Here is a 25,975-nt window from a genome sequence, read left to right as displayed (position 1 = left end):
ATAGAAAAAGTTATGGAAAGATATGAAGCAAACAATAGATCTACCTGGGTTTGTGTTTGTCAGATGAAGTGGAGAAGGATTTTCATATTTTACTTTGTTCACTTCTATGTTAAATTTTTGGAAACAAATATGTATTACTTTTGAAGACAAAAAGAAAAAGTAAGGGGGTGAGAGAGAAGAAGGGAACAAAGTGGGAGAGGAGAAAGAGAGACGGGGTGGGAGGAAAGGAGAGAAAAGCACTTCCTGACAAGCAGATGAGACAATTGTAAGATTGCTAAATATTTTGAATGTCACTCTGGCTCTTTGTCTAGTCAGAACAGACCTAACCAATCATACGCAGTATTACCATATACCGGATGGGTATGTATCAGATGGGTGTCAGCCTTGGCTTAGTATTCCTGGCTCTTGGGCATCTGTCTCAGTTCTGGCCCCAGTTCAGGCTTCACTTACACTCAGGGCCACCATGCTTAGTGTCATTGGGTTATACACTGGACAACTCCCAGTAACACCATTCACACAGACCATGTGGCTAGTACCAATGAGAATGGCACATCCTGTCTGCAGTGGTTCCAGCTGCAGTGGTCCCGGTGTGCCTTCTCTGACAGTGGCTTGAGGGAAAGGTAAGAAGCATAGGAGAGAAGATATCAGTCCAGTAACCAGCCTCAAAGAGAGAGGAGCTCAGGCTCGCTGATACAAAAGGGCAGGGCAGAGTGCAGAAGCTTAGGAGATATGCAGAGCCACTTCCTAACCACCACATCCTATCCCAGTTACTCTGAGTCTTGTAGGTAACAATACAGATGATATTTATGGCTTGTAGGGTTGTTGTAATGATTATAAAGTTATATGGAGCAAAGGCCTTGCACAAACTATCCTGTATTGTGTGAAGATGACCGTTTCGCCTTTCCTCTGTCTGTCATTATGAGCACATGGTTAGCCAGTAAATTTCAGAGCAGGACTTAGAACTAAGAATCCCCAAGTTTCTTGTTGATTGCTCTATCCTTAGCTTCTTGGACTTCAATTTTATAGACTGGCTTTGTTTCTTCTTTTATAAACTATGGACAAAATATCTGAGTACTCTTATACTTTTTAAAATGTAGTATTCCACAAATGTTAACTGATCTAACTATAGTTTTAAAAGAAAGTACTGTGTATTGAGTGCCTCCTCAGTCCATACTCAGCATGTGGGCAGAGCACTACCCCACCCACTGGGTGCTAGGAAGGTTATGTGCAGACTTAAGGCAATCCCTGGGAGGACAGGTATACCTGCAAGCTGAGAACACAGACCCAGGGAAAAGCCCAGAGACTGAAAACCTGCCTCCATAAGTGGAGAGCAGGGAAAGATAGAAGAAAAAGGCTGGCCACTCCAATGTGGTAATCAACAGAGTTTATGAAGGGAGACTTAATGAGGCATGTCATGGGCAGCAGCAAGGCAAAACGGATCCCCATGCCGCTTGGCAGATGCCAGAGAATGATACAGGGGAAGGGGGGGTGTAGTCACAGTCACAGGTACTGGTACGTGAATGCTACCAGGTATGGAAGTTAATTTATGTGCTTGATCAGGTCAGGACCACAACCTGTTCTAGAGACCAGCATGTTGCAAGGGTGCTGATTTATGTCAGAATGAACATCAATTAAGATCGGAGAGTCTCGGCCTGACCTGTGATGGCGCAGTGGATAAAGCGTCGACCTGGAAATGCTGAGGTCGCTGGTTCGAAACCCTGGGCTTGTCTGGTCAAGGCACATATGGGAGTTGATGCTTCCAGTTCCTCCCTTCTCTCTCTCTCTGTTTCTCCTCTCTCTCTCTCTCTGTCTCTCCCTCTCCTCTCTAAAATGAATAAATAAATAAAAATAATTAAAAAAAAGATCAGAGAGTCTCTAAGGGGTGTGTGTGAGGGAAGCAACCTCTCTTCTGGCCCAGGTCCAGCTTGCAGGACAGAGAGTGGTCTTGTTGTGGAATAGTCTCTACTCCACATCCTGGCTGCCACAGAATGGTGACTCTATATGATCTCTAATGGAGTTCATTTTCTAGTGGGATTACAAAACAACAGTGACAAGATTAGTCATATCCCCGTTGGTGGCAGAACTGGGACTAACATTCTGGCCTGATTCCCAGCCTACTTTGAATTAGAGGGATTTTTTTCTAGTTAATTTTAAAATTGCTTTTTCGTGTGTGGAAAGAAATATGATTTTTAAATGGTTTTTAACATACTCTTTTTGAAAAAATTCGAAACATTAATTTCAATTTTTTTTAAGGAGCAGTAGATGAAGTAAATTATTATTTTATATAGTCTTCCTTATTGCCAATAACTGTCAGCCTGACCAGGTGGTGGCACAGTGGATAGAGCATTGGACTGTGACACGAAGGACCCAGGTTCTAAACCCTGAGGTCACTGGCCTGAGCACGGGCTCATCCAGCTTAAGCATGGGGTCACCAGCCTGAGCGCAGGGTCGCTGCTTAAGCATGGGATCATAGACATGACCCCATGGTCGCTGACTTGAGCCCAAAAGTCGCTGGCTTGAAGCCCAAGGTTGCTGGCTTGAGCCCAAGGTTGCTGGCTTGAGCCCAAGGTTGCTGGCTTGAGCAAAGGGTCACTGGCTCGGCTAGATCCCTCGGTCAGGGCACATATGAGAAGCAATCAATGAACAACCAATGTGCTGCAACTATGAGTTGATGCTTCTCATCTCTCTCCCTTCCTGTCTGTCCCTGTGTGTTTTTTTCTCTCTCTCTCACTTAAAAAAAAAGAAAAATAAAATTTCATATAACCCCAGGAACTAGATTTATTCACCATAGTTTAATTAATTTAAAACAAAACCAAACCAAAATTCTAGCCTATATATTACTGTAAATCATTCTTTTTGTGTGTGTGTGTGTGACAGAGAGAGGGACAGATAGGGACAAACAGATAGGAAGGGAGAGATGAGAAGCATCAATTCATTATAGCTCCTTAGTTGTTCATTGATTGCTTTCTCGTATGTGCCTTGACCCAGGGGCTACAGCAGAGCGAGTGACCCCATGTTCAAGCTGGTGAGCCCAGATGAGCCTGTGCTCAAGCCGGCAACTTTGGGGTTTCTAATCTGGGTCCTCTGCATCCAGTCTGATGCTCTATCCACTGCGCTATCACCTAGTCAGGCTATAAATCCTTCTCTTTGATTGTATTATATATTTTGTTTCAAGAGAGAAGATAATCCAAAGATTTAATTTTAAATTATTCATGTTGTCACTAATAGAATAAAGAATAACTACATGAGAATCATGATGATTCTCTTAAATAAGTTTTAGGATAAATCTTGACAGTTTTATTTGAAGTTTAATAAAATTCACCAATTTTAATTATACAATTCAGTAAGTTTTAACAAATGTTCATTACTGCAATAATAAAGATGTAAGACAACTCTATCACAGTATTGGGGTAAATTTTAATTATGTTTATTAATTATAGATGTGAATTTCTTCAAAGTAAGAAATCCTCAGAGGAAATTGCCCAGTATATTCAAAGCTACGAAGGATTCGTTGGTGTCACGGTAATTACAACAGCATTTTTTTCTTATATGGCTTTTGATTACCTAATAATGTCTGAATTCGAAGGGGGTGGGGTTTTGTTTGTTTGCTTTTTGTCATGGAGTCCACTTCTGTCTTATTTCTTCTTTCCCACCCCTGCTTCTTATCTGACAGAGTGAAGAAAATCACTTTCTCTTGCTAAACTAGAGCCCTTAAAATGCCTTTTCCCAGGGCTGGCTTTTGGTTGGTCTGTCTGCCTTCCTGAGAGGCCACCACCTGCCCTAGCTTCCCAGGGCTGCCGCCATCCGAATGCCTGGGGAAGACATGGGGACCGAGGCACCGTCACCCACAGAGGGCCTCAGAGTTGCTGTCTCCTAGCTGGTTACTTTATAACTATACTGCTCACAAAACTTAGGGGATGTTTCAAAATGAATATGAAGCGACAGAATATCCCCTAATTTTTCTGAGCAGTATAATTAGTAAGGATTCCCTAGTAGCGGTATTGAAAACCCCAACCCAAATTGGCTAAAGCGAAAAAGGAAATTTATCGGCTGACATGACTCAGAAGATAACCTTGCAGAGAGAACTTGACAGGAAAGTGGGGGAGAAGTGTTTCCTGGGAAAGAAAATGGGTGCAAAGAGCAGAGAAGGATCAGTCGCTCAATGCCTAGCCTGTCTGAATCCAGCTTCCTTCTTCTTTTTTTTTAACTTTTAAAGACTTTATTTATTCATTTTAGAGAGGGGAGAGAGAGGGAGAGAGAGAAGGGGGAGGAGCAGGAAGCATCAACTCCCATATGTGCCTTGACCAGGCAAGCCCAGGGTTTTGAACCGGCAACCTCAGCATTCCAGGTTGATACTTTATCCACAGCGCCACTACAGGTCAGGCTCCAGCTTCCTTCTTACATCTCATTCTTCCTCATTAGTCAAAGTGTATCTGTGATGTCTACATATAAATGAGCTTTGCAGCTGGGTCTCTGAAACACTGACTTCCAGAAGGTGTCCTATTAGGTATAAATAAACACTCACAGGTGGGGGTTTTTGTTGTTGTTGTTTGCACTGCATAAAAAATCCCAACATTAATAGAAACAAAAAAATTTTATTGAATTTATTAGGTTGACACTAATAAATATTCACGCTGATATTGAATTTATTAGGGTGACACTAGTTAACATAACTATACAGGTTTCAGGTGCCCGATGCTATGACACATCCCTAGACGCAGTACTGAGTGTTCACCGCCCCAAGTCAAGCCTTCGCCCATTGCCATTTCTGCCCCTGTGCCCTCCTCCGCTCCCCACTCCCGGCAGTTGCCTCGCTGAATAGAAACAAAAAATTAAAGAATGATTTCCAACAACCCTGCCACTCAATCCAATAAAACTCTTCATTTGGGGATGGGGGTAGTTTTTTCAACTTTTATTCATAGATACGTGTATACACTAAGTCAAAGTAAAAAAAAAATGTTTCATTTTCTTCAGGGAGAACATTTTGTGAATTCCTGGCTCAGGAGAGATCTACCAATGGTATCAGGTAAATACTCAGACATATTGCAAAGGCTTAGCTTGTTTATGTCATCTTTTGTTTTTCTTCTTGCCCTTATTTTAACCCTTGCATTTTCTTCCTCATAGTCATTAAAAGATTTTTTTTTTTTTTTAGATAAAAGTAAAGTGGTTAGCAAGGGGAGGGGAGAGGGAGGTAAAGGATGACAAATATACGTATATCCCCCACACAGGTGAAATATAAAACTGACACTCGTGGACACAGCCTTTTTAGTGGGGGGGGGATTTCTGGTCTTCTGGAGTGACTTAATTTTTTAGCATCAATGAGCATGGGGAAATGTGGCAGGGTTGGGTCCCTGACTGACATTTGCCCTAAAACAATTAAAATTTCTGGATAAAATGGTTTTGAAAACATTCTTAAATGAATTAGTGTCTGTTAAGGAATTAAGGGTGAACCTGACCTGTGGTGACGCAGTAGATAAAGCACTGACCTGGCACGCTGAGGTCGCAGGTTCGAAACCCTGGGCTTGCCTGGTCAAGGTACACACAACAAGCAAGCAACGAACAAGTAAAGAAAAGCAACTATGAGTTGGTACTTCTTGTTCTCACCCTCCTCTCTCTGTAAAGTCAATAAATAAAATCTTAAAGAAAGAAAAAAGAAATTAAGTGTGAGATAACAGAAATATATATATATGTGTGTCCCTAGTTCCTGGTACAGGACTCCTAAAATCCTCATCATTTCCTAAGTGGTAGGAACACTAGGAGCATCTCTTACTCTAATATTTGGTCTTTCACCTCATCCCTGACAAAGTCCTAAGTAATAAGGGCACTAGGAGCATCTTTTATTCTAATGAGCTGGCTTTGGGTAGGCTCCTGGATGACTCATGGATGCCGGCTGGTCACCAGAAAGACCAAGGCATGATTAGAAGCTTAGAATTTTCAGTCCCTCCCCCCATTCTCCAGAGAGGGAAGAGGGGCTGCAAATGGAGTTAATGATAACATGCCTACAGGATAACGCCTTCATAAGACCCCACAAATATGGCACTCTGAGAGTTTCCAGGTGGGTGAGCATGTCTGCAGACTGCGAGGGTGACACCCCCACTCCGTGCGGATGGAAGCTCCTTGGGGCCCTAGCAGGTCTCGCCCTGCCTCCTCATCTAGCTGTTCATCTGTGTCTTTTTAAAGATTTTGTTTATTGATTTCAGGGAGCGAGGGAGAGAAGCATCAACTGGTAGTTGCTTCATTTTAGTTGTTCATTGTTTGCTTCCTGTATGTGCCTTGACCAGGCAAGTCTGGGGTTTCAAACCGGCGACCTCAGCGTTCCAGGTCAATACTCTATCCCGGGGATCGGGAAACTTTTTGGCTGAGAGAGCCATAAACGCCACATATTTTAAAATGTAATTCCGTGAGAGCCATACAACGACCCGTGTACCTTACGCATTATCCAATAAAAATTTGGTGTTGTCCCGGAGGACAGCTGTGATTGGCTCCAGTCACCCACAACCATGAATATAAGCAGTAGGAAATGAATGGATTGTAATTCATGAGAATGCTTTATATATATATATATTTTTTTGATCGGTTGACTTTTTTTTTTAATTTATTTTATTTTATTTATTCATTTTTTAGAGGGGGGGGCGAGAGAAGAGAGAGAGACAGGGGAGAGGAGCTGGAAGCATCAACTCCCATATGTGCCTTGACCAGGCAAGCCCAGGGTTTTGAACCAGCGACCTCAGCATTTCCAGGTCGACGCTTTATCCACTGCGCCACCACAGGTCAGGCGAGAATGCTTTATATTTTTAATGTTATTATTTTCTTTAATTTATTTTAATTTTTATTTATTTATTTATTTTTACAGGGACAGAGAGAGAGTCAGAGAGAGGGATAGATAGGGACAGACAGACAGGAACAGAGAGAGATGAGAAGCATTAATCATCAGTTTTTCGTTGGGACTCCTTAATTGTTCATTGATTGCTTTCTCATATGTGCCTTGACCGCTGGCCTTCAGCAGACCGAGTAACCCCTTGCTTGAGCCAGCGACCTTGGGTCCAAGCTGGTGAGCTTTTTTTGGCTCAAGCCAGATGAGCCTGCGCTCAAGCTGGCAACCTCGGGGTCTCTAACCTGGGTCCTTCCACATCCCAGTCCAACGCTCTATTCACTGAGCCACCACCCGGTCAGGCTAATGTTATTATTTTTTTATTAAAGAGATGTCTGCGAGCCAGATGCAGCCATCAAAAGAGCCACACATCTAGCCATAGGTTCCCAACTCCTGCTCTATCCACTGTGCCACCACAGGCCATCTGTATCTTTTATCATACCTTTTAATAAACTAGTGAATATAAGTGTGAGCCACTCCTGTAAATGGAGTGAAGTGGGAGTAGTTTATAGGACTGAGACCTTAACCTGTGGTATCTGACCCTGTCTCCAGATAGTGTCAGAACTGAGTTAAATTGTAGGACACCTAGCCTGTGTCGGAGAATTGCTTGGTGGGGGAAAACCAAAATACTGGTGTCAGAGGTATTGTATTGTGTAAGAGCAAAGGAGAGAAACAAAAGGAAAAGACAAATTTTTCCAATACCTTAAGTATATGCTGATTAAAAATGCGGTGACAGCCCTGGCCGGTTGGCTCAGTGGTAGAGCGTCGGCCCAGCAGGTGGATGTCCTGGGTTCGATTTCCGGCCAGGGCACACAAGAGAAGTGCCCATCTGCTTCTCCACCCCTCCCCCTCTCCTCCCTCTCTGTCTCTCTCTTCCCCTCCCGCAGCCAAGGCTCCATTGGAGCAAAGTTGATCTGGGCACTGAGGATGGCTCTAAGGCCTCTGCCTCAGGTGCTAGAATGGCTCTGGTTGCAGCAGAGCAACGCCCCCGGTAGGCAGAGCATTGCCCCCCGGAGAGCATGCAAGGTGAATCCTGGTCAGGCATATGCAGAAGTCTGTCTGTCTGCCTCCCTGTTTACAACTTCAGAAAAAAAAAAAAAAGAGGTGATAGCAGGAACCTGGGATAAGTGTAACTTTGAAACAAGCTTTCACTTTTAGAACATTTGCAGAACCCAGTTAACATTAAGTTTAATTTCCAAATCCTTATAGGGCACAGATGATAAGAACTAAACCGCAGAGCCCACCCAAGGTGGGAAGTCTAATGGAGAACACTCCATAGAGTGGACACCCAAAGGGCAAGGAATAAACCTGTCTGATCTTAAGGGAGCTACAGGGAAAATTTGTCTTTTCTCCAATCTTGACACTAAATTGTGGAGGACAGGAATCTCCTTTAGCATTTTGTTTGTTTTACTCTGGTGCTAGATGATGAAGAGATAATTTTAAAAGGTTTTATTATAGAAAGAAGTGAACATACAGTATACAGAAATAAGACAGCAGTATATACTTATTATATATCTACCAGTCTGCTTCAACAATTTAACACATGATCAATCTTGCTTCATCTAAACCCCTTTCTTCTTTTTAACCCCTCCTCTAACTATACTGAAGCAAAATCTAAACATATCATTCTATCTGTAAATATGAAGTGACAACTTGAACACTGGATACTTGAAATATCAAAACTTGCTGCTCTCACCATGTGTCTTTTATTCAAGCTTATGGCAATGACAGCATCTTTGCTAATGAAGAACTACGACTGGAATCTTTTAAGACAGGGGTCCCCAAACTACGGCCCGCGGGCCACATGCGGCCCCCTGAGGCCATTTATCCGGCCCCCGCTGCACTTCCTGAAGGGGCACCTCTTTCCTTGGTGGTCAGTGAGAGGAGCATAGTTCCCATTGAAATACTGGTCAGTTTGATGATTTAAATTTACTTGCTCTTTATTTTAAATATTGTATTTGTTCCCATTTTGGTTTTTTTTACTTTAAAATAACATATGTGCAGTGTGCATAGGGATTTGTTCATAGTTTTTTTTTTATAGTCCGGCCCTTCAATGGTCTGAGGGACAGTGAACTTGCCCCCTGCATAAAAAGTTTGGGGCCTGACCTGTGGTGGCGCAGTGGATAACGCATCGACCTGGAAATGCTGAGGTCGCCGGTTCAAAACCCTGGGCTTGCCTGGTCAAGGCACATATGGGAGTTGATGCTTCCAGCTCCTCCTGCCTTCTCTCTCTCTCTCTCCCTCTCTCTCTCCTCTTTAAAAATGAATAAAGAAAAAAAGAAAAAAGAAAAAAGTTTGGGGACTCCTGTTTTAAGACATGGCCTGATATATCCCTGGTGGGAGCTGCAGCTCTGGCCAAAGCAGGTCTTTTCTACACAGGTAAGTCAGTAGTTTGCATCAAGCTCTTGCCTTGCTGCTCATTCAAACACCACATACACTTCACGATCTGGGCTTGTATTTGTCTAGTTTCCACAATCTCCATTTTTTTTTTTTTTTTCAGAGACAGAGAGAGGGATAGACAGGGACAGACAGGAACAGAGAGATGAGAAGCATCAATCGTTAGTTTTTTGTTGCGTGTTGCAACACCTTAGTTGTTCATTGATTGCTTTCTCATATGTGCCTTGACTGCAGGCCATCAGTAGACTGAGTAACCCTTTGCTCGAGCCAGTGACCTTGGGTCCAAGCTGGTGAGCTTTTGCTCAAACCAGATGAGCCCGCGCTCAAGCTGGCAACCTCAGGGTCTCACACCTGAGTCTTCCCCATCCCAGTCTGATGCTCTATCCACTGCGCTACCATCTGGTCAGGCTAATCTCCACTCTTTTCACCTCTCCTTATATCCCTTTTCCTTGCTGCATCGCAAATCCTCCCCCAATTTTCTACAACTCCTTTAGGCAGAGAAGCTCCAAACTGAAGCCTTAAGGTCTAGCAGGGGTCCCCAAACTTTTTACACAGGGGGCCAATTCACTGTCCCTCAGACCATTGGAGGGCTCCCACATACAGTGCTCCTCTCACTGACCTCCAATGAGAGAGTTGCCCCTTCTGGAAGTGCAGCGGGAGCTGGATAAATGGCCTTAGGGGGCCAAATTGCAGCCCGCGGGCCGTAGTTTGGGGACGCCTGGTAGAGACTAACAATGAACAGAAGTGCAAGTATCCACTTTTCAAAAGTTAGCTTTGTTCCACTTTGTTTTTTTTTAAAGACTTTATTTATTCATTTTAGAGAGAAGAGAAGGAGTAGAGAGAGAGAGAGAGAGAGAGAAGGAGAAGGGGGTAGGAGCAGGAAGCATAAACTCCCATATGTGCCTTAACCAGGCAATCTCAGGTTTTCGAACCAGCGACCTCAGCGTTTCCAGGTCAACACATTACCCACTGCGCCACCACAGGTCAGGCTGTTCCACTTTGTTTTTATGAAAGATATGTACGTTAGTATGGGCAGACCTCAGAGTTACTGCAGGTTTGGTCCCAGACCAATGCACTAAAGCGACCATCACAATAAGTGAGTCCTAATCTTATTTGCTGATAGAGGCTCTCGCCTTCAATTTGTAAAAAATGTACTGTCTGTGAAGTGCATATAAACAAAGTGCAAGAAAACTGTCACATGACCCTTCTGCGTCTATCTCTTTAACCAGAACTTAGCAGTCAGATGGCTATGCCTTGCTATAAGAGAAGCTGGTACATTTAATCTTTTTCCTGGGTGGCAATGTACCCAGCTAAAAATTGGCGTTTCTGTTACTATGGAAGAATGAGCGATACTGGGAGTGTGGAGAGGCAGTCTTTGACACATTCTCCTCAGAAGAGAAAATCAGGAAATACTTTTTCTTTTTCTGAAGTTGGAAACGGGGAGGCAGTCAGACAGACTCCCGCATGCACCTGACTGGGATCCACCTGGCACACTCACCAGGGGGCGATGCTCTGCCCATCTGGGGCGTCGCTCTGTTGCAACCAGAGCCATTCTAGCGCCTGAGGCAGAGGCCACAGAGCCATCTCCAGCACCCCCCGGGCCAACTTTGCTCCAATGGAGCCTTGGCTGCGGGAGGAGAAGAGAGAGACAGAGAAGAAGGAGAGGGGGAGGGGTGGAGAAGCAGATGTGCACTTCTCCTGTGTGCCCTGGCCGGGAATCGAACCCGGGACTCCTGCATGCCAGGCCAACACTCTATCACTGAGCCAACCGGCCAGGGCAGGAAATACTTTTTTAAATGAAGGATCTGCCATCAGTTCCTAGTATTCTTTTTAGCTTCTGGTATTCAGAAAGTTCCAGTCTAATCCACAAAGTGTAGGCTGGTTCCCTTCAGCTAACTCTCTGTCTGAGGTACAGGAAGGATCAGAGAAGGGAGGCTGTGCCCTTCCTTGATACCTTGCTGGCCTTCTTCAGACCAAACACACAAACCGAGTGACAGTGGAGGTCCATGCAGATCTTTTACTGAGAGGTTAAGTAGGTATCACAAATATCAGAGCAGTACCGTGTAGGGGAATGTAGTGGTCACTTTAACAGAAATGTTCCATTGGTACAAAAAATCTTACTGGTTCACAATCTTAAGCATTTGGAAAAGCAGTGTTCCTACTCTCTCTGTCCTGTCTTCCTCTTGCCAGCCTCCCTCACAGACCCTCTGTCCAGTGTCCTCACCCTCTTGCTGTTCGAACCTCTACCTCTCCCCACCAATCCTAATCATCTGACCCTCTCAGGACCTTATATTTTCATGCAGACACAAAGCAGGGTTCTCCTCTGCCCTAGCTTTGCAGTGCTTACAGGGGTCCCAGAATAGAGGGAAGATGATGGATGTTCCCTTTCTTTTCAATAGTTCAATCCTTTGGTAGATTTAAATGCTGATTTCCTTCCAAAGAAATATAGTCTTACAGGAGACTTGATGATACTTTTAGTGGAACGAACCTGACAATAATCTAGTAAGAGGCATTTGATGTTTCATGTACTTACACAAGGGCTGCAACATTTACTCCTATTTTTTCGCTGAGCTCCAAATATACTTTTTCTGATTTAGTCATTAAACAAATGCTTACAGAGTACCTAATAAGTGTTCGGCACTATTCTAGGTCCGTGGGATTCATTGGTGAGCAAAACAGACAAAAACCTCTTCCTCCGTGGAGTTTAATTCCACTCTCTGATTTATAAATCTCTTGATCCAAAGGAGGAGGATGGGGCAGGGAGAGGGTGTTCATCAAAGTGCGTGGTACAAGGAGCATCCACAGCTGTTTGCTCATTATGCCATTAGTCTTGTATAAAATATTGCCTCACTTGTGACCGAACTTGTGACTTTGTCACAAAATCTGATTGGAAATGCAAGTAGGGTTTTGCTAATCAAGGCCTCATGGTTATTACCTGTGTCACTTGACAAATACACATGCCATTAGCACTGACTGAATTTCCTTACATCCAGGTAGAGAGGACAGTGTCCAGTGTTTTTCCTGTGGAAGATGTTTGGGAAACTGTATGGAAGATGATGACCCATTGAAAGATCATACCAAACATTTTCCTAAGTGAGTGGAATGAATGCTTAGTGTCTGTGAATTTGGATATACTTAAAACGATTTGTCCCTTATTTTCTCCCTCATTTTCTTTCCTTTTTAGTGAGACAGAGATAGGGGAAGGGAGGAAGGAAGAGGGATAAGCAGCATCAACTTCTAGTTGCAGCACCTTAGTTTTTCATTGATTACTTCTCATATGTGCCTTGACCCGAGGGCTCCAGCCAAGCGAGTGACCCCTTGCTCAAACCAGTGACCTTGGGCTCAAGCCAGGGACCTTGGGCTTTAAGCCAACGACCATGGGACCATGGGATCGTGTCTATGATCCTACACTCAAGCTGGCAACCTCAGCATCTCAGGTCAATGCTCTATCCACTCTGCCACCATCATCAGTCGGGCTCGCTCTCTCTTTTTTTTTTTTTTTTTTTAAGATTTTTATTTATTGCCTGACCTGTGGTGGTGCAGTGGATAAAGCTTTGACCTGGAACACTGAGGTCGCCGGTTCAAAACCCTGGCCTTTCCTGGTCAAGGCACATACAGGAGTTGATTCTTCCTGCTCTCCCACCTTTCTCTCTCTCTCTTCTCTCTAAAATGAATAAAGTCTTAAAATGAAAAAAAATAAAGATTTTTATTTATTGACCTTACAGAGAGAGGAGAGTGTGGGAGGAGCATTAAGTGACAACTCATAGATGCCTCACTTTAGTTGTTCATTGGTTGCTTGGCGTCTGCATGCGCCTGGACCAGAATCAAACCCGAGGCTTCCACATGCCAGGTTGATGCGCTACCACTGAGCCAACCTACCAGGGCTTAGAAATGTTTATTTTATATTTAATTTTTCCATTAAAACTCTAACAGTATTTTGTAAAACCTAATGCAAACAATTGCCTAATTTTATGACTTTTAACTTTTGTGCTTAGTTGTCAGTTTCTCCAAAATATGAAGGCCTGTGCAGAAGTGATTCCAGACCCTCAGAGCCAGGATGATCTTTCTAAACTAATGGTAATGAACAAAGCCATCTTGTTTATTTAGCAGTACATGGTTGAAGACTATTTTTGAACAGTAATTGCTTACCCTAAATAAGTAAATACATTCTACCAATATCTATTAAGCACCTATGATGTGCTAGGTGCAGATGGGGATACTACTGTAAACAAGTAAGATGTAATACCTAGCTTCACTAAATGTACAGTCAGTCCCTTCCACTTTGAGACCCAGACTCTTAGATTTAGGTGATTAGCATCCAGGCTTCCTGGATCCCATCTGTAATCTGCATTTGGAGGATAATAAGGTCTGACTTGCATTCACATGGTGGGAAAGATGTTTCCTTTAAAAAAGCAAATGAAAAAAAAAAAGCAAATGACCAACCAAATAATAAACCCAGATCATAGAATGGTCCTTTTAAACTGAGAAATCCTTCTAGTTCTCTGGGATATAACCCATTATCGATTTCACTCATACACACCTTATCTGAGGCTGTATGTTAGGTATGTTTGTCATCCCATAGAAATAAAAAGTAACTGGCTATTCATCTGATTCAAGTTTATATTTGTGAGCTAAAATTAAATTGAAAAAAAGCTTGGGGACCCTGGCCAGTTGGCTCAGTGGCCCAGCATGCGGACATCCCAGGTTCAATCCTGGTCAGGGCACACATGAGAAGTGACCATCTGCTTCCCTCTCCACCCCTCTCCCCCTTCTCTCTTCCTTCTCCTCTCACAGCCAGTGGCTTGATTGGTTTGAGTGTCAGCCCCCAACAAGGGTTGCCGGGCTGATCCTGGTTGGGGCACATGCAGGAGTCTATCTCTCTATCTCCCTTCTTCTCACTTAAAAAAAAAAAGGCTTGAGAATATATAAATACTTGTTTTTCAAGGAAGAACCATTGTCTTCCTACACACCAGATACGTAGGAAATATGTTAATAACTAAGGTCAATAGCTGTATCTAACAATTTGGGGAGGGTTGTCTTGCTTTAGATGCTGTGATTCTGATTCCTGGACAGTGATCACTGCCTGGCTCACCCATGTGTACCACCTAGGAGCACACACTGGCAGGTGTTTGCAGAGCATGCATTGCTCCGTATTTGTAGCACTCTTCCCTTAAGCTGGCATAAATATTTGAGGGTGGGCTGTGTTTAGATGATGTTTGGTTCCCAATTGTAATGAGATACCTCGTCTTCTTATACAAATTTTGATTTACTAGAAAATTTTATTTTCAAAGGAAACCACAAGTGAAAGCTATCTTGAAGACTCAGCAGCAGTTAGTTCTACACTGTCAGGTAAGGATTTTGAAGTAGCTCATGGGATTATATATATGTGTACATATATTTATAGCTAGGGGGTTTTAAAAGAGAGGATTTGTGGCCTGACCTGTGGTGATGCAGTGGATAAAGCATTGACCTGGAATGCTGAGGTTGCTGGTTTCAAACCCTGGGCTTGCCTGGTCATGGCACATACAGGTAGCAACTACTACAAGTTGATGCTTCCCACTTCTTAACCCTCTCCCTCTCCCTCTCTATCTCTCTTCTCTCTTAAAAAAAAATCAATAAATAAAATCTAAAAGAGAGGCCCTGGCTGGCTGGCTCAGTGGTAGAGCGTCAGCCAGCATGTGGATGTTCCAGGTTCGATTTCTGATCAGGGCACACAGGAGAAGCGTCTATCTGCTTCTCTACCTCTCCCCCTCTCGCTTCTTTCCCCTCCTGCAGTTATGGCTCGATTGGAGTGAGTTGGCCCCAGGCACTGAGGATGGCTCCATGGCTTCCGCCTCAGGTGCTGGGAAGAGCTCAGTTGCTGAGCAATGGAGCAGTGCCCCAGATGGGCAAAGCATCATCCCCTAGTGGAATTGCCAGGTGGATCCTAATCAGGGCACATGTGGGAGTTTGTCTATCTGCCTTTCCACCTCTCATTGAATAAAAAAAAAAAAAGAGAGAAAGAGGATTTGTAATTATGCCTCTTTTCATCTTTCCACAGAGATGGCCCAGAGTGAATCCCAGTGGTTTCAGGAGGCAAAGAGTCTGAACCGGCGACTGAGAGAAGCCTACACCAATGCCAGTTTCCGCCACATGTGTTTGCTTGAGGTCTCTTCCCATCTAGCCATAGACCATTTGCTAAACTGTGATCTGTTCCTTGCTTCAAAACATATCAGCAGTCCCGTGCAAAAGCCTGTGCTGTTGTCTGATGTCTTTGCCAACTTGAACTCTGTCATGTGCGTGGAGGGTGAAGCTGGTAGTGGAAAGACGGTTCTCCTGAAGAAAATAGCCCTTCTCTGGGCATCTGGATGCTGTCCCTTGTTAAACAGGTTCCAGCTGGTCTTCTATCTCTCCCTTAGCTCTACCAGACTGGACCAGGGGCTGGCCAACATCATTTGTGAACAACTCCTAGAGAAAGAAGGATATGTTACTGAAATGTGCCTAAGGAACACCATCCAGCAGTTAAAGAATCAGGTGTTATTCCTCTTGGATGACTACAAAGAAATGAGCGCAGTCCCTCAAGTCATAAAGAAACTGATTCAAAAAAACCACTCATCAAAGACCTGTCTGTTGATTTCTGTTCGTACAAACAGAGCCAGGGACATCCACAGGTACCTCGACACTATTCTGGAGATCAAAGAATTTCCCTTCTATAATACTATCTATATATTACGGAGGGTATATCCTGATAATATAGCCCGTCTGCGAAAGTTTATGATTCACTTTAAGATAAATGAAAATTTGCAGGGAATTCAGAAAACTCCCCTTTTCGTAGCAGCAGTCTGTGCTAATTGGTTTCGGTATCCTTTTGACCAATCCTATGTTGATGTGGCTGTTTTCAAGTCCTATATAGACTGCCTTTTCTTAAAGCACAAAACTTCAGCTGAACTTCTCAGAGCAACTGTGTCCTCCTGTGGAAAGCTGGCTTTGAAAGGGTTTTTTTCGTCTTGCTTTGAGTTTAGCAATGAGGACCTTATAGAAGCAGGAGTCGATGAAGATGAAGACCTAACCATGTGCCTGATGAGTAAATTCACAGCCCAGAGACTGAGACCAGTTTACCAGTTTTTAGATCCTGCATTCCAAGAATTTCTTGCTGGGATGAGGCTGATTGCATTCCTGGATTCAGATAGGCAAGAAGATCAAGATTTGGGACTTTATTATTTGAAACAAATTAACTCATCCATGATAAGTCCCTGTAACAATGTTTTGAGGTATGTCTCCTGCTACCCTTCAACAAAGGCAGGGCCAAAAATTGTATCTCATTTGCTTCATTTGTTGGATAATGAAGAGTCATTGGAGAAAATATGTGAAAAAGATGACAACCTAAAGCACCATCCAGAAAATCTGGAGGTGCAGACAATCAGGGCATGTTGGCAAGTAGCTCCACAACATTGCTTTTCACTGGTCTCAGAGAAGTTACTGGCTTGTGCCATAAGAATTGCTTATCAAAGCAACACTGTTGCTGCATGTTCTCCATTTATTTTGCAATTCCTTCAAGGGAGAACCCTGACTTTGGATATGCTTAAATTACAGTATTTTTTCGACCATCCAGAAAGTCTGTTATTGTTGAGGAGCGTCCGAGTCTCCATAACAGGAAAAATAAATATCAGGTCACCTATACCAGACATTTCAGACCTGGAAAGATGTTGGGACAAATCACAGGCACCAACTATACATCAGGACTGTGCTTCTGCCTTTGAACTTATGAATGAATGGGAGCGGAATTTAGCTGGACAAATGGAAAAAATAATGAGATTTCAGAATATGCAACTCAAAACACCACCAGACATCAGCACTGGCTATTGGAAACTTTCTCCAAAGCAGTACAAGATTCCCCTTCTGGAAGTCCATGTGACTAATATTGATGGTGTGGACCAAGAGATGCTCAGGGTTCTAATGGAAGTTTTTTCAGCTTCACAGCACATTGAACTTTACTTAGTAAACAGCAGGGGCTTTACTGAAAGCCTTCGCCCAGCTCTTGAGCAGTACAAGGCTTCTTTCACCAAGTGCTCCATAAGCAGATCTGAGCTGAATGCAGTGGAACAGGAATTGCTACTTAACCTGCCTTCCCTGGAATCTCTTGAAGTCTCAGGAGCAACCCAGGTACAAGGTATACCTGAATATATTTTAGCTGGCTATTCTGATGATAATTTTATTTGCTCATTTTTAGTTTTAGGTAAATAAAACTTCTGAAAGCATGATACCAAAAATGCTTGCTGATTGAACAGATACAAAATAAACACTAATTTATTTTTGTCAGTAGTGTGAGTTAGTAGAATGGTTTTCAAACAACTCAGATAGGATATAATAAAATATAAACTTAATAAACAGACACAAATTACTTGTTATTAGTAAATTAATGATCTGTACATAAAGATGGTGCTTGAGAACTACCCTCATCCTACCTGCTTACTGGGAGGAAGGGCTTATACTCTCTGGGAAATAAATAAATGGGAAATAATATCTCCCATTTCTTTGTGTCTCATTTCTTTAAGCAATGTTTGAAATTTACAGTGTAGGTTTATATTTCTTTCTAGATACTTGTGTTGTTTGATACTTCTGCAAATAATATTTAATTTTTTTTAAATGTTCTAATTGTTGCTAGTATGGCTTAGGTTTTTCAACAGTGTGTTATATGCCTGTGTGTGCTTTGCTTTGTATTGATCTTGCTTGAGAGTCATTGAGCATTTTTAGATTTGTGGGTTGTTTACCATCAAATTTATAAAAATTTTCCTTGCTGTTCCCTTCCTCCCTCCCTCCCTTCCTTCCTTCCTTCCTTCCTTCCTTCCTTCCTTCCTTCCTCCCTCCCTCCTTCCCTTCCTCCCTCCTGTTCCTCTCCCCTCCCCTCCCCTCCCTTCCCCTTCCCTTTCCTTCCTTTCCTCTCTCCCTCCCTCCCTCCCTCCCTCTCTTTCTTTCTTTCTTTCTTTCTTTCTTTCTTTCTTTCTTTCTTTCTTCCTTTCCTTTCCTTCCCTTCTTTCCTTTCCTTTCTTCCCTTTCCTTCTTTCTTGGGGCTGGGGGGACAAATAGGTACAGAAAGACAGGAAGGGAGATGAGAAGCATCAACTCGTAGTTGTGGCACTTTAGTTGTTTATTGGTTGCTTTTTCATACGTGTCTTGATGGGGGGGGGTCTCAGCCAAGCCAGTGACCCCTTGCTCAAGACAGCAACCTTGGGCTTCAAGCCTGTGACCTTTGGGCTCAAGCCAGCAACCATGGGGTCCTGTCTATAATCCCACGCTTAAGCTAGCAACCCATGGTCAAGCTGGCAAGCCCACACTCAAGCCAGCAACCTGGGGTTTTGATCCTGGGTCCTCAGCATCCCAGGCTGACATTATATCCACATACTCCTACCTGGTCAGGCTTTGCTTGCTATTTTCAATACTTCTTTTGTTATAATAATATATACATAAAACATATATATATGTATGTATACATAAACGTGTATATAAGTATACAATTCAGTGGATATAAGTCCATTTACAATGCCAGGCAACCATCACCACTACTCACTTCCAGAAGTTTCATCATCCCAAACAGAAACTCTGTACCTATTAAATAATAACTCTTTCCTCTCCCCAGCTGCTGATAATGTCTATTCTACTTTGTCTCTATGGTTTATCTATTCTAGATATTTCATATAAATGGAATCATAGAATATCTTGTCTTTTTGTATCTCTGGCTTATTTCACTTAGCATGCTTTCAAGGTTAATTCATGTTGTAGTATGTTGTTTGTTCCTTTTTTTTAATTTTTATTTATTTATTTTTTACTGAGTCAGAGAGAGGATAGACAGGGACAGACAGACAGGAACGGAGAGAGATGAGAAGCATCAATCATTAGTTTTTCACTGCGCATTGCAGCACCTTAGTTGTTCATTGATTGCTTTCTCATATGTGCCTTGACCGTGGGCCTCCAGCAGACCGAGCTACCCCTTGCTGGAGCCAGCGACATTGGGTTCAAGCTGGTGGGCTCTTGCTCAAACCAGATGAGCCCGCGCTCAAGCTGGCGACCTCAGGGTCTCAAACCTAGGTCCTCTGCATCCCCGTCCGACGCTCTATCCACTGCACCACTGCCTGGTCAGGCTGTTTGTTCCTTTTATAACTAATATTCCATAGTATGTATGTGTATTATATATGTGTGTATATACATATCATGTATGTGTGTGTATATAACTATATATGATGTTTTGTTTATCCATTTAACTATTGATTGACACTTGTGTTGTTTCTCTGGCTATTGTAAGTAATTCTGCTATGAACATGGGTGTACAGATATCTCTTTTGAGATCTGCTTTTAATTCTTTTTTTTTTTTTTTTTTTTTTTGTATTTTTCTGAAGCTGGAAACGGGGAGAGACAGTCAGACAGACTCCCGCATGCGCCCGACTGGGATCCACCCGGCACGCCCACCAGGGGCGACGCTCTGCCCCTCCAGGGCGTCGCTCTGCCGAGACCAGAGCCACTCTAGCGCCTGGGGCAGAGGCCAAGGAGCCATCCCCAGCGCCCGGGCCATCTTTGCTCCAATGGAGCCTTGGCTGCGGGAGGGGAAGAGAGAGACAGAGAGGAAGGAGGGGGGGGGGTGGAGAAGCAAATGGGCGCTTCTCCTATGTGCCCTGGCCGGGAATCGAACCCGGGTGCCCCGCACGCCAGGCCGACGCTCTACCGCTGAGCCAACCGGCCAGGGCCTGCTTTTGATTCTTTTAGCTATATACTCAGAAGGGGAACTGCTGTTTCATATGAATGATAGTAATTTTATTTAATATTTTAGGAATCTCCAAACTGTTTTCCACAGTGGCTGCACCATTTTACACCATCTTGAAGCAATGTATGGGTGCTCCAATTTCTCCACATCCTCGCACTGCTTTTTTACTTTTAATCATAAAAGATTAAAAATAGGTGTGAAGTGGTATTTCATTGTGGTTTTGACTTATTTGTATTTCCCTAATGACAAGCATATTTTCATGTGCTTATTTATTAGCTTTTTATTTTTTATTTTATTGATTTTTATGGGGGTGGGGGGTCGGAACAAGAAATAGTTGCTTCAACTCTAATTGTTCACTGGTTGCTTGTCATATGTGCCTTGACCAGGCAAGCCCAGGGCTTGGTTTAGAACCAGTGGTCTCGGCGCTCCAGGTTGGCACCCTGTCCACTGCTCCACCACAGGCCAGACTTATTTATTGGCTGTTTGTGCCCTTTTTAGAGACATGTCTATTCAGTCCTTTGCTCATTTAAAAAAAATAAAATTTTTTTTTTTTACATCTTTACTTTATTGATTTTAGAGAAGGAGAGAGAAAAAGACATCACTTTGTTGTTCTACTCATTTATGCATTCATTGGTTAAGTCTTACAAGTCCCCTGCCTGGGGATTGAACCTGAGACCTTGATGTATTGGCATGATGCTCTAACCAACTGAGCTACTCAGCCAGGCCTTTGCCTATTTTTAAACTGTGTCTTTATGTTCTGAGTTATAGTTCTTTGTATATTCTAAATATTAAATCCTTATTAAACATGTGATTTGAAAATATTCTTCTCCTATTCTGCAGATTGTCTTTTCAATGTCTCAGTGATGTCATTTGATGCACTAAGTTTTAAATTTTGATGAATTCCAATTTATCTATTTTTTGTTTTTGCTAGTGCTTTTGGTAGCATATCTAAAAATCTATTGACAAAGTCAAGGTCATGAAGACTTTTACCCCTATTTTCCTCTAAGAGTTGTATGGTTTAGTTCTTCTTTTTTTTTTTTTTTTTTTTTTTTCATTTTTCTGAAGCTGGAAACAGGGAGAGACAGTCAGACAGACTCCCGCATGCGCCCGACCGGGATCCACCCGGCACGCCCACCAGGGGGCAACGCTCTGCCCACCAGGGGGCGATGCTCTGCCCATCCTGGGCGTCGCCATGTTGCGACCAGAGCCACTCTAGCGCTTGGGGCAGAGGCCACAGAGCCATCCCCAGCGCCCGGGCCATCTTTGCTCCAATGGAGCCTTGGCTGCGGGAGGGGAAGAGAGAGACAGAGAGGGAAAGCGCGGCGGAGGGGTGGAGAAGCAAATGGGCGCTTCTCCTGTGTGCCCTGGCCGGGAATCAAACCCGGGTCCTCCACACGCTAGGCCGACGCTCTACCGCTGAGCCAACCGGCCAGGGCTTGGTTTAGTTCTTATATTTAGGTTGTTGATCCATTTCCAATTAATTTTGTATATGGTGCTGGGAGGTTGGGGATCCAACTTCATTCTTCTGCATGTGGAACTAGTCTTGTCCCAGTTGTATCTGTTGAGATGAGGTCTTATTTTGTGAACCCAGACATGAGCACAAGGCCTTCCATACAACAGATAATGAATGCTGCATACAGCAGTATCTTCATATGTGTACTTCCTAGAAGAGAATGTTTTATGGTATGTGAAAAGTTTTCATGTGAAAATAGCTTGGTGAATCAAAATAAGAGTTTCAGATTTTCCCTTTGGAACTCTTTATATTAATTGAGACCTGTGTGCTGCTTTCTAGATCAACTCTTTCCTAATTTGGACAAGTTCTTGTGTCTGAAAGAATTGTCTGTGGATACGGATAAACAAAATGTTTTTTCAGTTATTCCTGAAGAATTCCTAAATCTCCACCATATGGAGAAATTATTAATCCAAGCTTCAGGGGTGGATAGTACTTCCAAACTAGGTAAGGATGGCACTTTACTTGTTTTTACATCACTTGGTAGAGCTATTTGACCAAATAATTCATTTAAGAGTTAAAGCTTCTGTGGATCTGTGGTTGTAGCCTGTATCCATGGTAAATTGTGGGAATCACTTATTCATTAAGAAAGCGAGAGTTATGTGTAATTATTGAGACCTTACTACATGCAAGGGATTGTTACAGGCACTTTACAAATATTAACTCATTTAACCTTCATTCCCATTCTACGAGGTAAGGTACTATTACAATGCTCATTTTACAGCGGGGAAATTGAGGTATAAAGAGGTTAAGTAATTTGCTCAAGGTTACCCAGCTAAAGAAATGGTAGATCTGTGATTCAAACACAAGAACTCTGAGTACTACTAAGTCTGAGATTTAGCCACTGGTATATTCTTTCCAAAATAATTTATAGAGCTATTTTTAAGTTATAGATTGCAAGATTAGGTGGAATTGGAAGCATTTTCATTTTTCCCACCAGCTTATCCTCACTATTAATGGACAACTTGTGTAGCCACCTTTCTTAAACACATCATTACTCCCTCAGTGTAGTGAAGACTGAACACTAAGGACTGAGGAAATGTAAATCTCTATGGAGCTGACAAGCAGAGTTGCCTGCAACAGAGTTCACTGAGCTGAACTTGGAAGTAGTTGTTTTCTTACATTTCTTATCCATTTTCACATCAAATTTAGGTTTTATTTCAGAGTTGTCATTGTTTTTGTTTCTTTGTATAGTATTCCTATTGCGTAAATGTCATGTGCAAACTTAGAAACAGGATGTTAACGCTGAAGATGACTTCACTGAGTCTATTCAATGCCCGTGTGTTATAGAAAACGGATCCAGATAGGGTCAGGAACTACATGGCCAAGTTCATATAGCTCACGAGTTAGCTGCAGAACCTGAACCTAAGCCCAAAGTGGCCTAATTTTTGAATCATTACATTGTGATGCTTTGTTTTAATTCAATATCATTGAATCAAAATAACAAATTATGTAGCGAACCCTAATAGAAATTTGCAACCTTCCCTAATCTCTTCAATCTTTGATATTTTACAGTTAAATTAATTCAGAATTCTCCAAACCTCCATGTTTTCCACCTGCAATGTAATTTCTTTTCGGATTTTAAGTCTCTCATGATTGTACTTGCTTCCTGCAAGAAACTCAAAGAAATTAAATTTTCTGGAGCATTTTTTAAAGCTATCCCATTTGGTAAGAACTACAATCTTAAATATTCGGTTTAAGATGTCTGTGGACCATCATGTTAAGCACTTTTTTAAAACAGCCAAATTTTAAACATGCAATTGATGTCAAAGAACTATTGTAATAGATATATGATCTTAAATGAGTTATCAAATAATAAGTTGTATTTGTTTCTAGATGTTTAAATATTATTTCTAGTTATCAGAATTATTTGTTAAAACTATCTTTTAAGGTTAAAAAAGTTCAGTATGTGAAAACCCAGATTTAGCAAAATGATTAGCTATAGAAAGAGCTTACTTTTCCATTTTTTCCTTTTTATTGAATTTACTGGGGTGACACTGGTTAACAAAATTATACAGATTTCAGGTGCATAATTCTATAATGCACTATCTGTATACTATATTGTGTGTTCACTGCCCCAAGTTTTTTATTGTTATTTTTATACAGGGACAGGGATAGAGTCAGCGAGAGGGATAGATAGGGACAGACAGACAGGAATGAGAGAGATGAGAAGCATCAATCATCAGTTTTTCATTCTGATACCTTAGTTGTTCATTGATTGTTTTCTCATATGTGACCGCAGGCATTCAGCAGACCGAGTAACCCCTTGCTCAAGCCAGTGACCTTGGGTCCAAGCTGGTGAGCTTTTTGCTCAAGCCAGTTGAGCCCGTGCTCAAGCTGGCAACCTCGTGGTCTCGAACCTGGGTCCTCCACATCCCAGTCCAACGCTCTATCCACTGCGCCACCGCCTGGTCAGGTCCAAGTCAAGTTTTTGTCCATCATTTTTTCATTTTGTTATTATTACAAAAGTAATGTATGCCCATGGGAAAAAGAAGATAAACTGAGGCATATTTACTGAGCAAAAATTTATCTACTTAGTCATGCTGAGTAATTTTATCTGAATTATTGTATTATTTCCTAACACTTTAAAATGTTCTTTAAACATTACTTCTTGGTATTAGAGTTGTAGCTGACATAACCAGATTTTTATTTTTCCTTTTATAGTCACCATTTTGCCAAATTTTATTTCTCTGAAGATACTAAATCTTAGATTGCAGGAATTTCCTGATAAGGAAACATCGGAAAAATTTGGTATGTTTGCAAAACAGAGCCTTTCACTTATCTTTATTCTCTTCCCCCCAAAAGCCTTCATTACTTTGCAATCGCTATAATAACTCATTATCTATATTAAACACCCTAGCTAATTAGGAGGAAGGACCATGCTGCTCAACCTTCACCTTCAAAGGCCTCAAATGTTCTCAGAGTGTCTTATTTCTTTTTGTTGTTGTTAAGATTTTATTTATTGATTTAAGAGAGAAAAGAGAGAGAAAGGTTGTCGGGAGGGAGGAGTGGGAAACATCAAGTCGCAGCTGTTCTCATATGTGCCTTGTCCAGGCAAGCCTGGGGTCTTGAACTGGCAACAACCTCAGCGTTCCAGGTCAATGCCTTATCCAATGTGTCACCACAGGTCAGGCAGAGTACCTTACTTCTTAGAATATATAGTTGGTCATTAATGCACTACACAATTTCACTGGCAGGTATCCATTCCAAACATGTTAAGTCTATGTTGTTTTAAAAGTTTCTGGGATATAGGTAAAATGATATTGGCTTTTCTTAGAGAGAGAGAGAGAGAGAGATAGGAAGGGAAAGAGAGAAGGGGAGGAGAGAGATGAGAAGCACCAATTTGTTGTTGTTTCACTTTAGTTGTTTGATTGCTTCTCATGGGTGCCTTGACCTGGGGTAGGGCGGTGAGGGAGGGGCTGTGGCTCAAGCCAGCGACCCTGGGATCATGTCGATAATCCTGTGCTCTAGCTGCTGAGCTTACACTTTAGCCAGTGATCTCAGGGTTTCAAACAAGGGGCCATCAGTGTCCTGGGTGGACACTCTATCTACTCTGCCACTACCAGTCAGGTTAAAATTATATATTTCTTTTTTAAAGATTTTATTTATGGCCTGACCAGGCAGTGGTGCAGCGAATAGAGCATCGGCCTTGGACATAGGACCCATGTTCAATACCCTAAGGTTGCTGGCATGAGTGCGGGCTTACCCAGCTTGAGCGTGGGCTCACCAGCCTGAGTACGGGGTTGCTGGCCTGAGCGTGGGATCATAGACATGACCCCATGGTTGCTGGCTTGAAGCCCAAGGTCACTGGCTTGAACCCAAGGTTGCTGGCTTGAGCAAGGGGTCACTCACTCTCCTGTAGCCCCCTGGTCAAGGCACATATTAGAAAGCAATCAATGAACAACTAAGGTGCCATGCCTGACCAGGTGGTGGCGCAGTGGGTAGAGCATCAGATTGGGATACGGAGAACCCAGGTTCGAGACCCTGAGGTCGCCAGCTTGAGTGCGGGCTCATCTGGTTTGAGCAAAGCTCACCAGCTTGGACCCAAAGTCGCTGGCTTGAGCAAGGCGTTACTCGGTCTGCTGTAGCCCCACAGTCAAGGCACATATTAGAAAGCAATCAATAAACAACTAAAGTGCCACAACGAAAAACTGATGATTGATGCTTCTCATCTCTCTCCGTTCCTGTCTGTCTGTCCCTGTCTATCCCTCTCTCTGACTCTCGCTCTGTCTCTGTAAAAAAAATAAAAAATAAAGTACTCTTAAAAAAAACAACAACTAAGGCGCCATAATGAAGAATTGATGCTTCCCGTCTCTCTCACTGAAAAAAAAAAATTATTCATGGAATTTTTTAGTGAGAGAAAGGACGGGGAGGAGTGGAAAGCCTTAACACATAGTAGTTGCCTCTCCTATGTGCCCTGACCAGGGAAGCCCAGGATTTCAAACCAGTGACCTCAGTGTTC

General features: G+C 42.6%; 2 protein-coding genes across 5 annotated transcripts in view; one reads left to right on the top strand and one right to left on the bottom strand.

Annotated features, from left to right (window-relative positions):
- The window catches only part of LOC136312212 (survival of motor neuron protein), a 120,242-nt gene that overhangs the window by 36,053 nt on the left and 58,214 nt on the right, over window positions 1-25,975 (bottom strand). The window lies entirely within an intron of this gene.
- NAIP (NLR family apoptosis inhibitory protein) overlaps window positions 1-25,975 on the top strand; it is a 41,844-nt gene that overhangs the window by 11,219 nt on the left and 4,650 nt on the right. For 2 of the 4 annotated variants that reach the window (XM_066241669.1, XM_066241652.1), the window contains exons 4-12: window positions 3,441-3,522; window positions 4,975-5,026; window positions 12,262-12,361; window positions 13,264-13,345; window positions 14,560-14,617; window positions 15,309-17,417; window positions 21,796-21,960; window positions 23,029-23,181; window positions 24,178-24,264. In XM_066241669.1, the coding sequence (XP_066097766.1) occupies window positions 3,441-3,522; window positions 4,975-5,026; window positions 12,262-12,361; window positions 13,264-13,345; window positions 14,560-14,617; window positions 15,309-17,417; window positions 21,796-21,960; window positions 23,029-23,181; window positions 24,178-24,264 (2,888 nt within the window). Of the gene's footprint in view, window positions 1-3,440; window positions 3,523-4,974; window positions 5,027-8,586; window positions 8,649-9,186; window positions 9,251-12,261; window positions 12,362-13,263; window positions 13,346-14,559; window positions 14,618-15,308; window positions 17,418-21,795; window positions 21,961-23,028; window positions 23,182-24,177; window positions 24,265-25,975 lie in introns of all 4 variants that reach the window. The other 2 variants (XM_066241670.1, XM_066241660.1) reach the window with 2 other exon arrangements.

The sequence above is a fragment of the Saccopteryx bilineata genome, chromosome 1, assembly GCF_036850765.1.
Source record: "Saccopteryx bilineata isolate mSacBil1 chromosome 1, mSacBil1_pri_phased_curated, whole genome shotgun sequence".
NCBI lineage: Eukaryota > Metazoa > Chordata > Mammalia > Chiroptera > Emballonuridae > Saccopteryx > Saccopteryx bilineata.
Note: the sequence above shows the minus strand (reverse complement) of the source record. Positions and strands in the feature narration are given on the sequence as shown.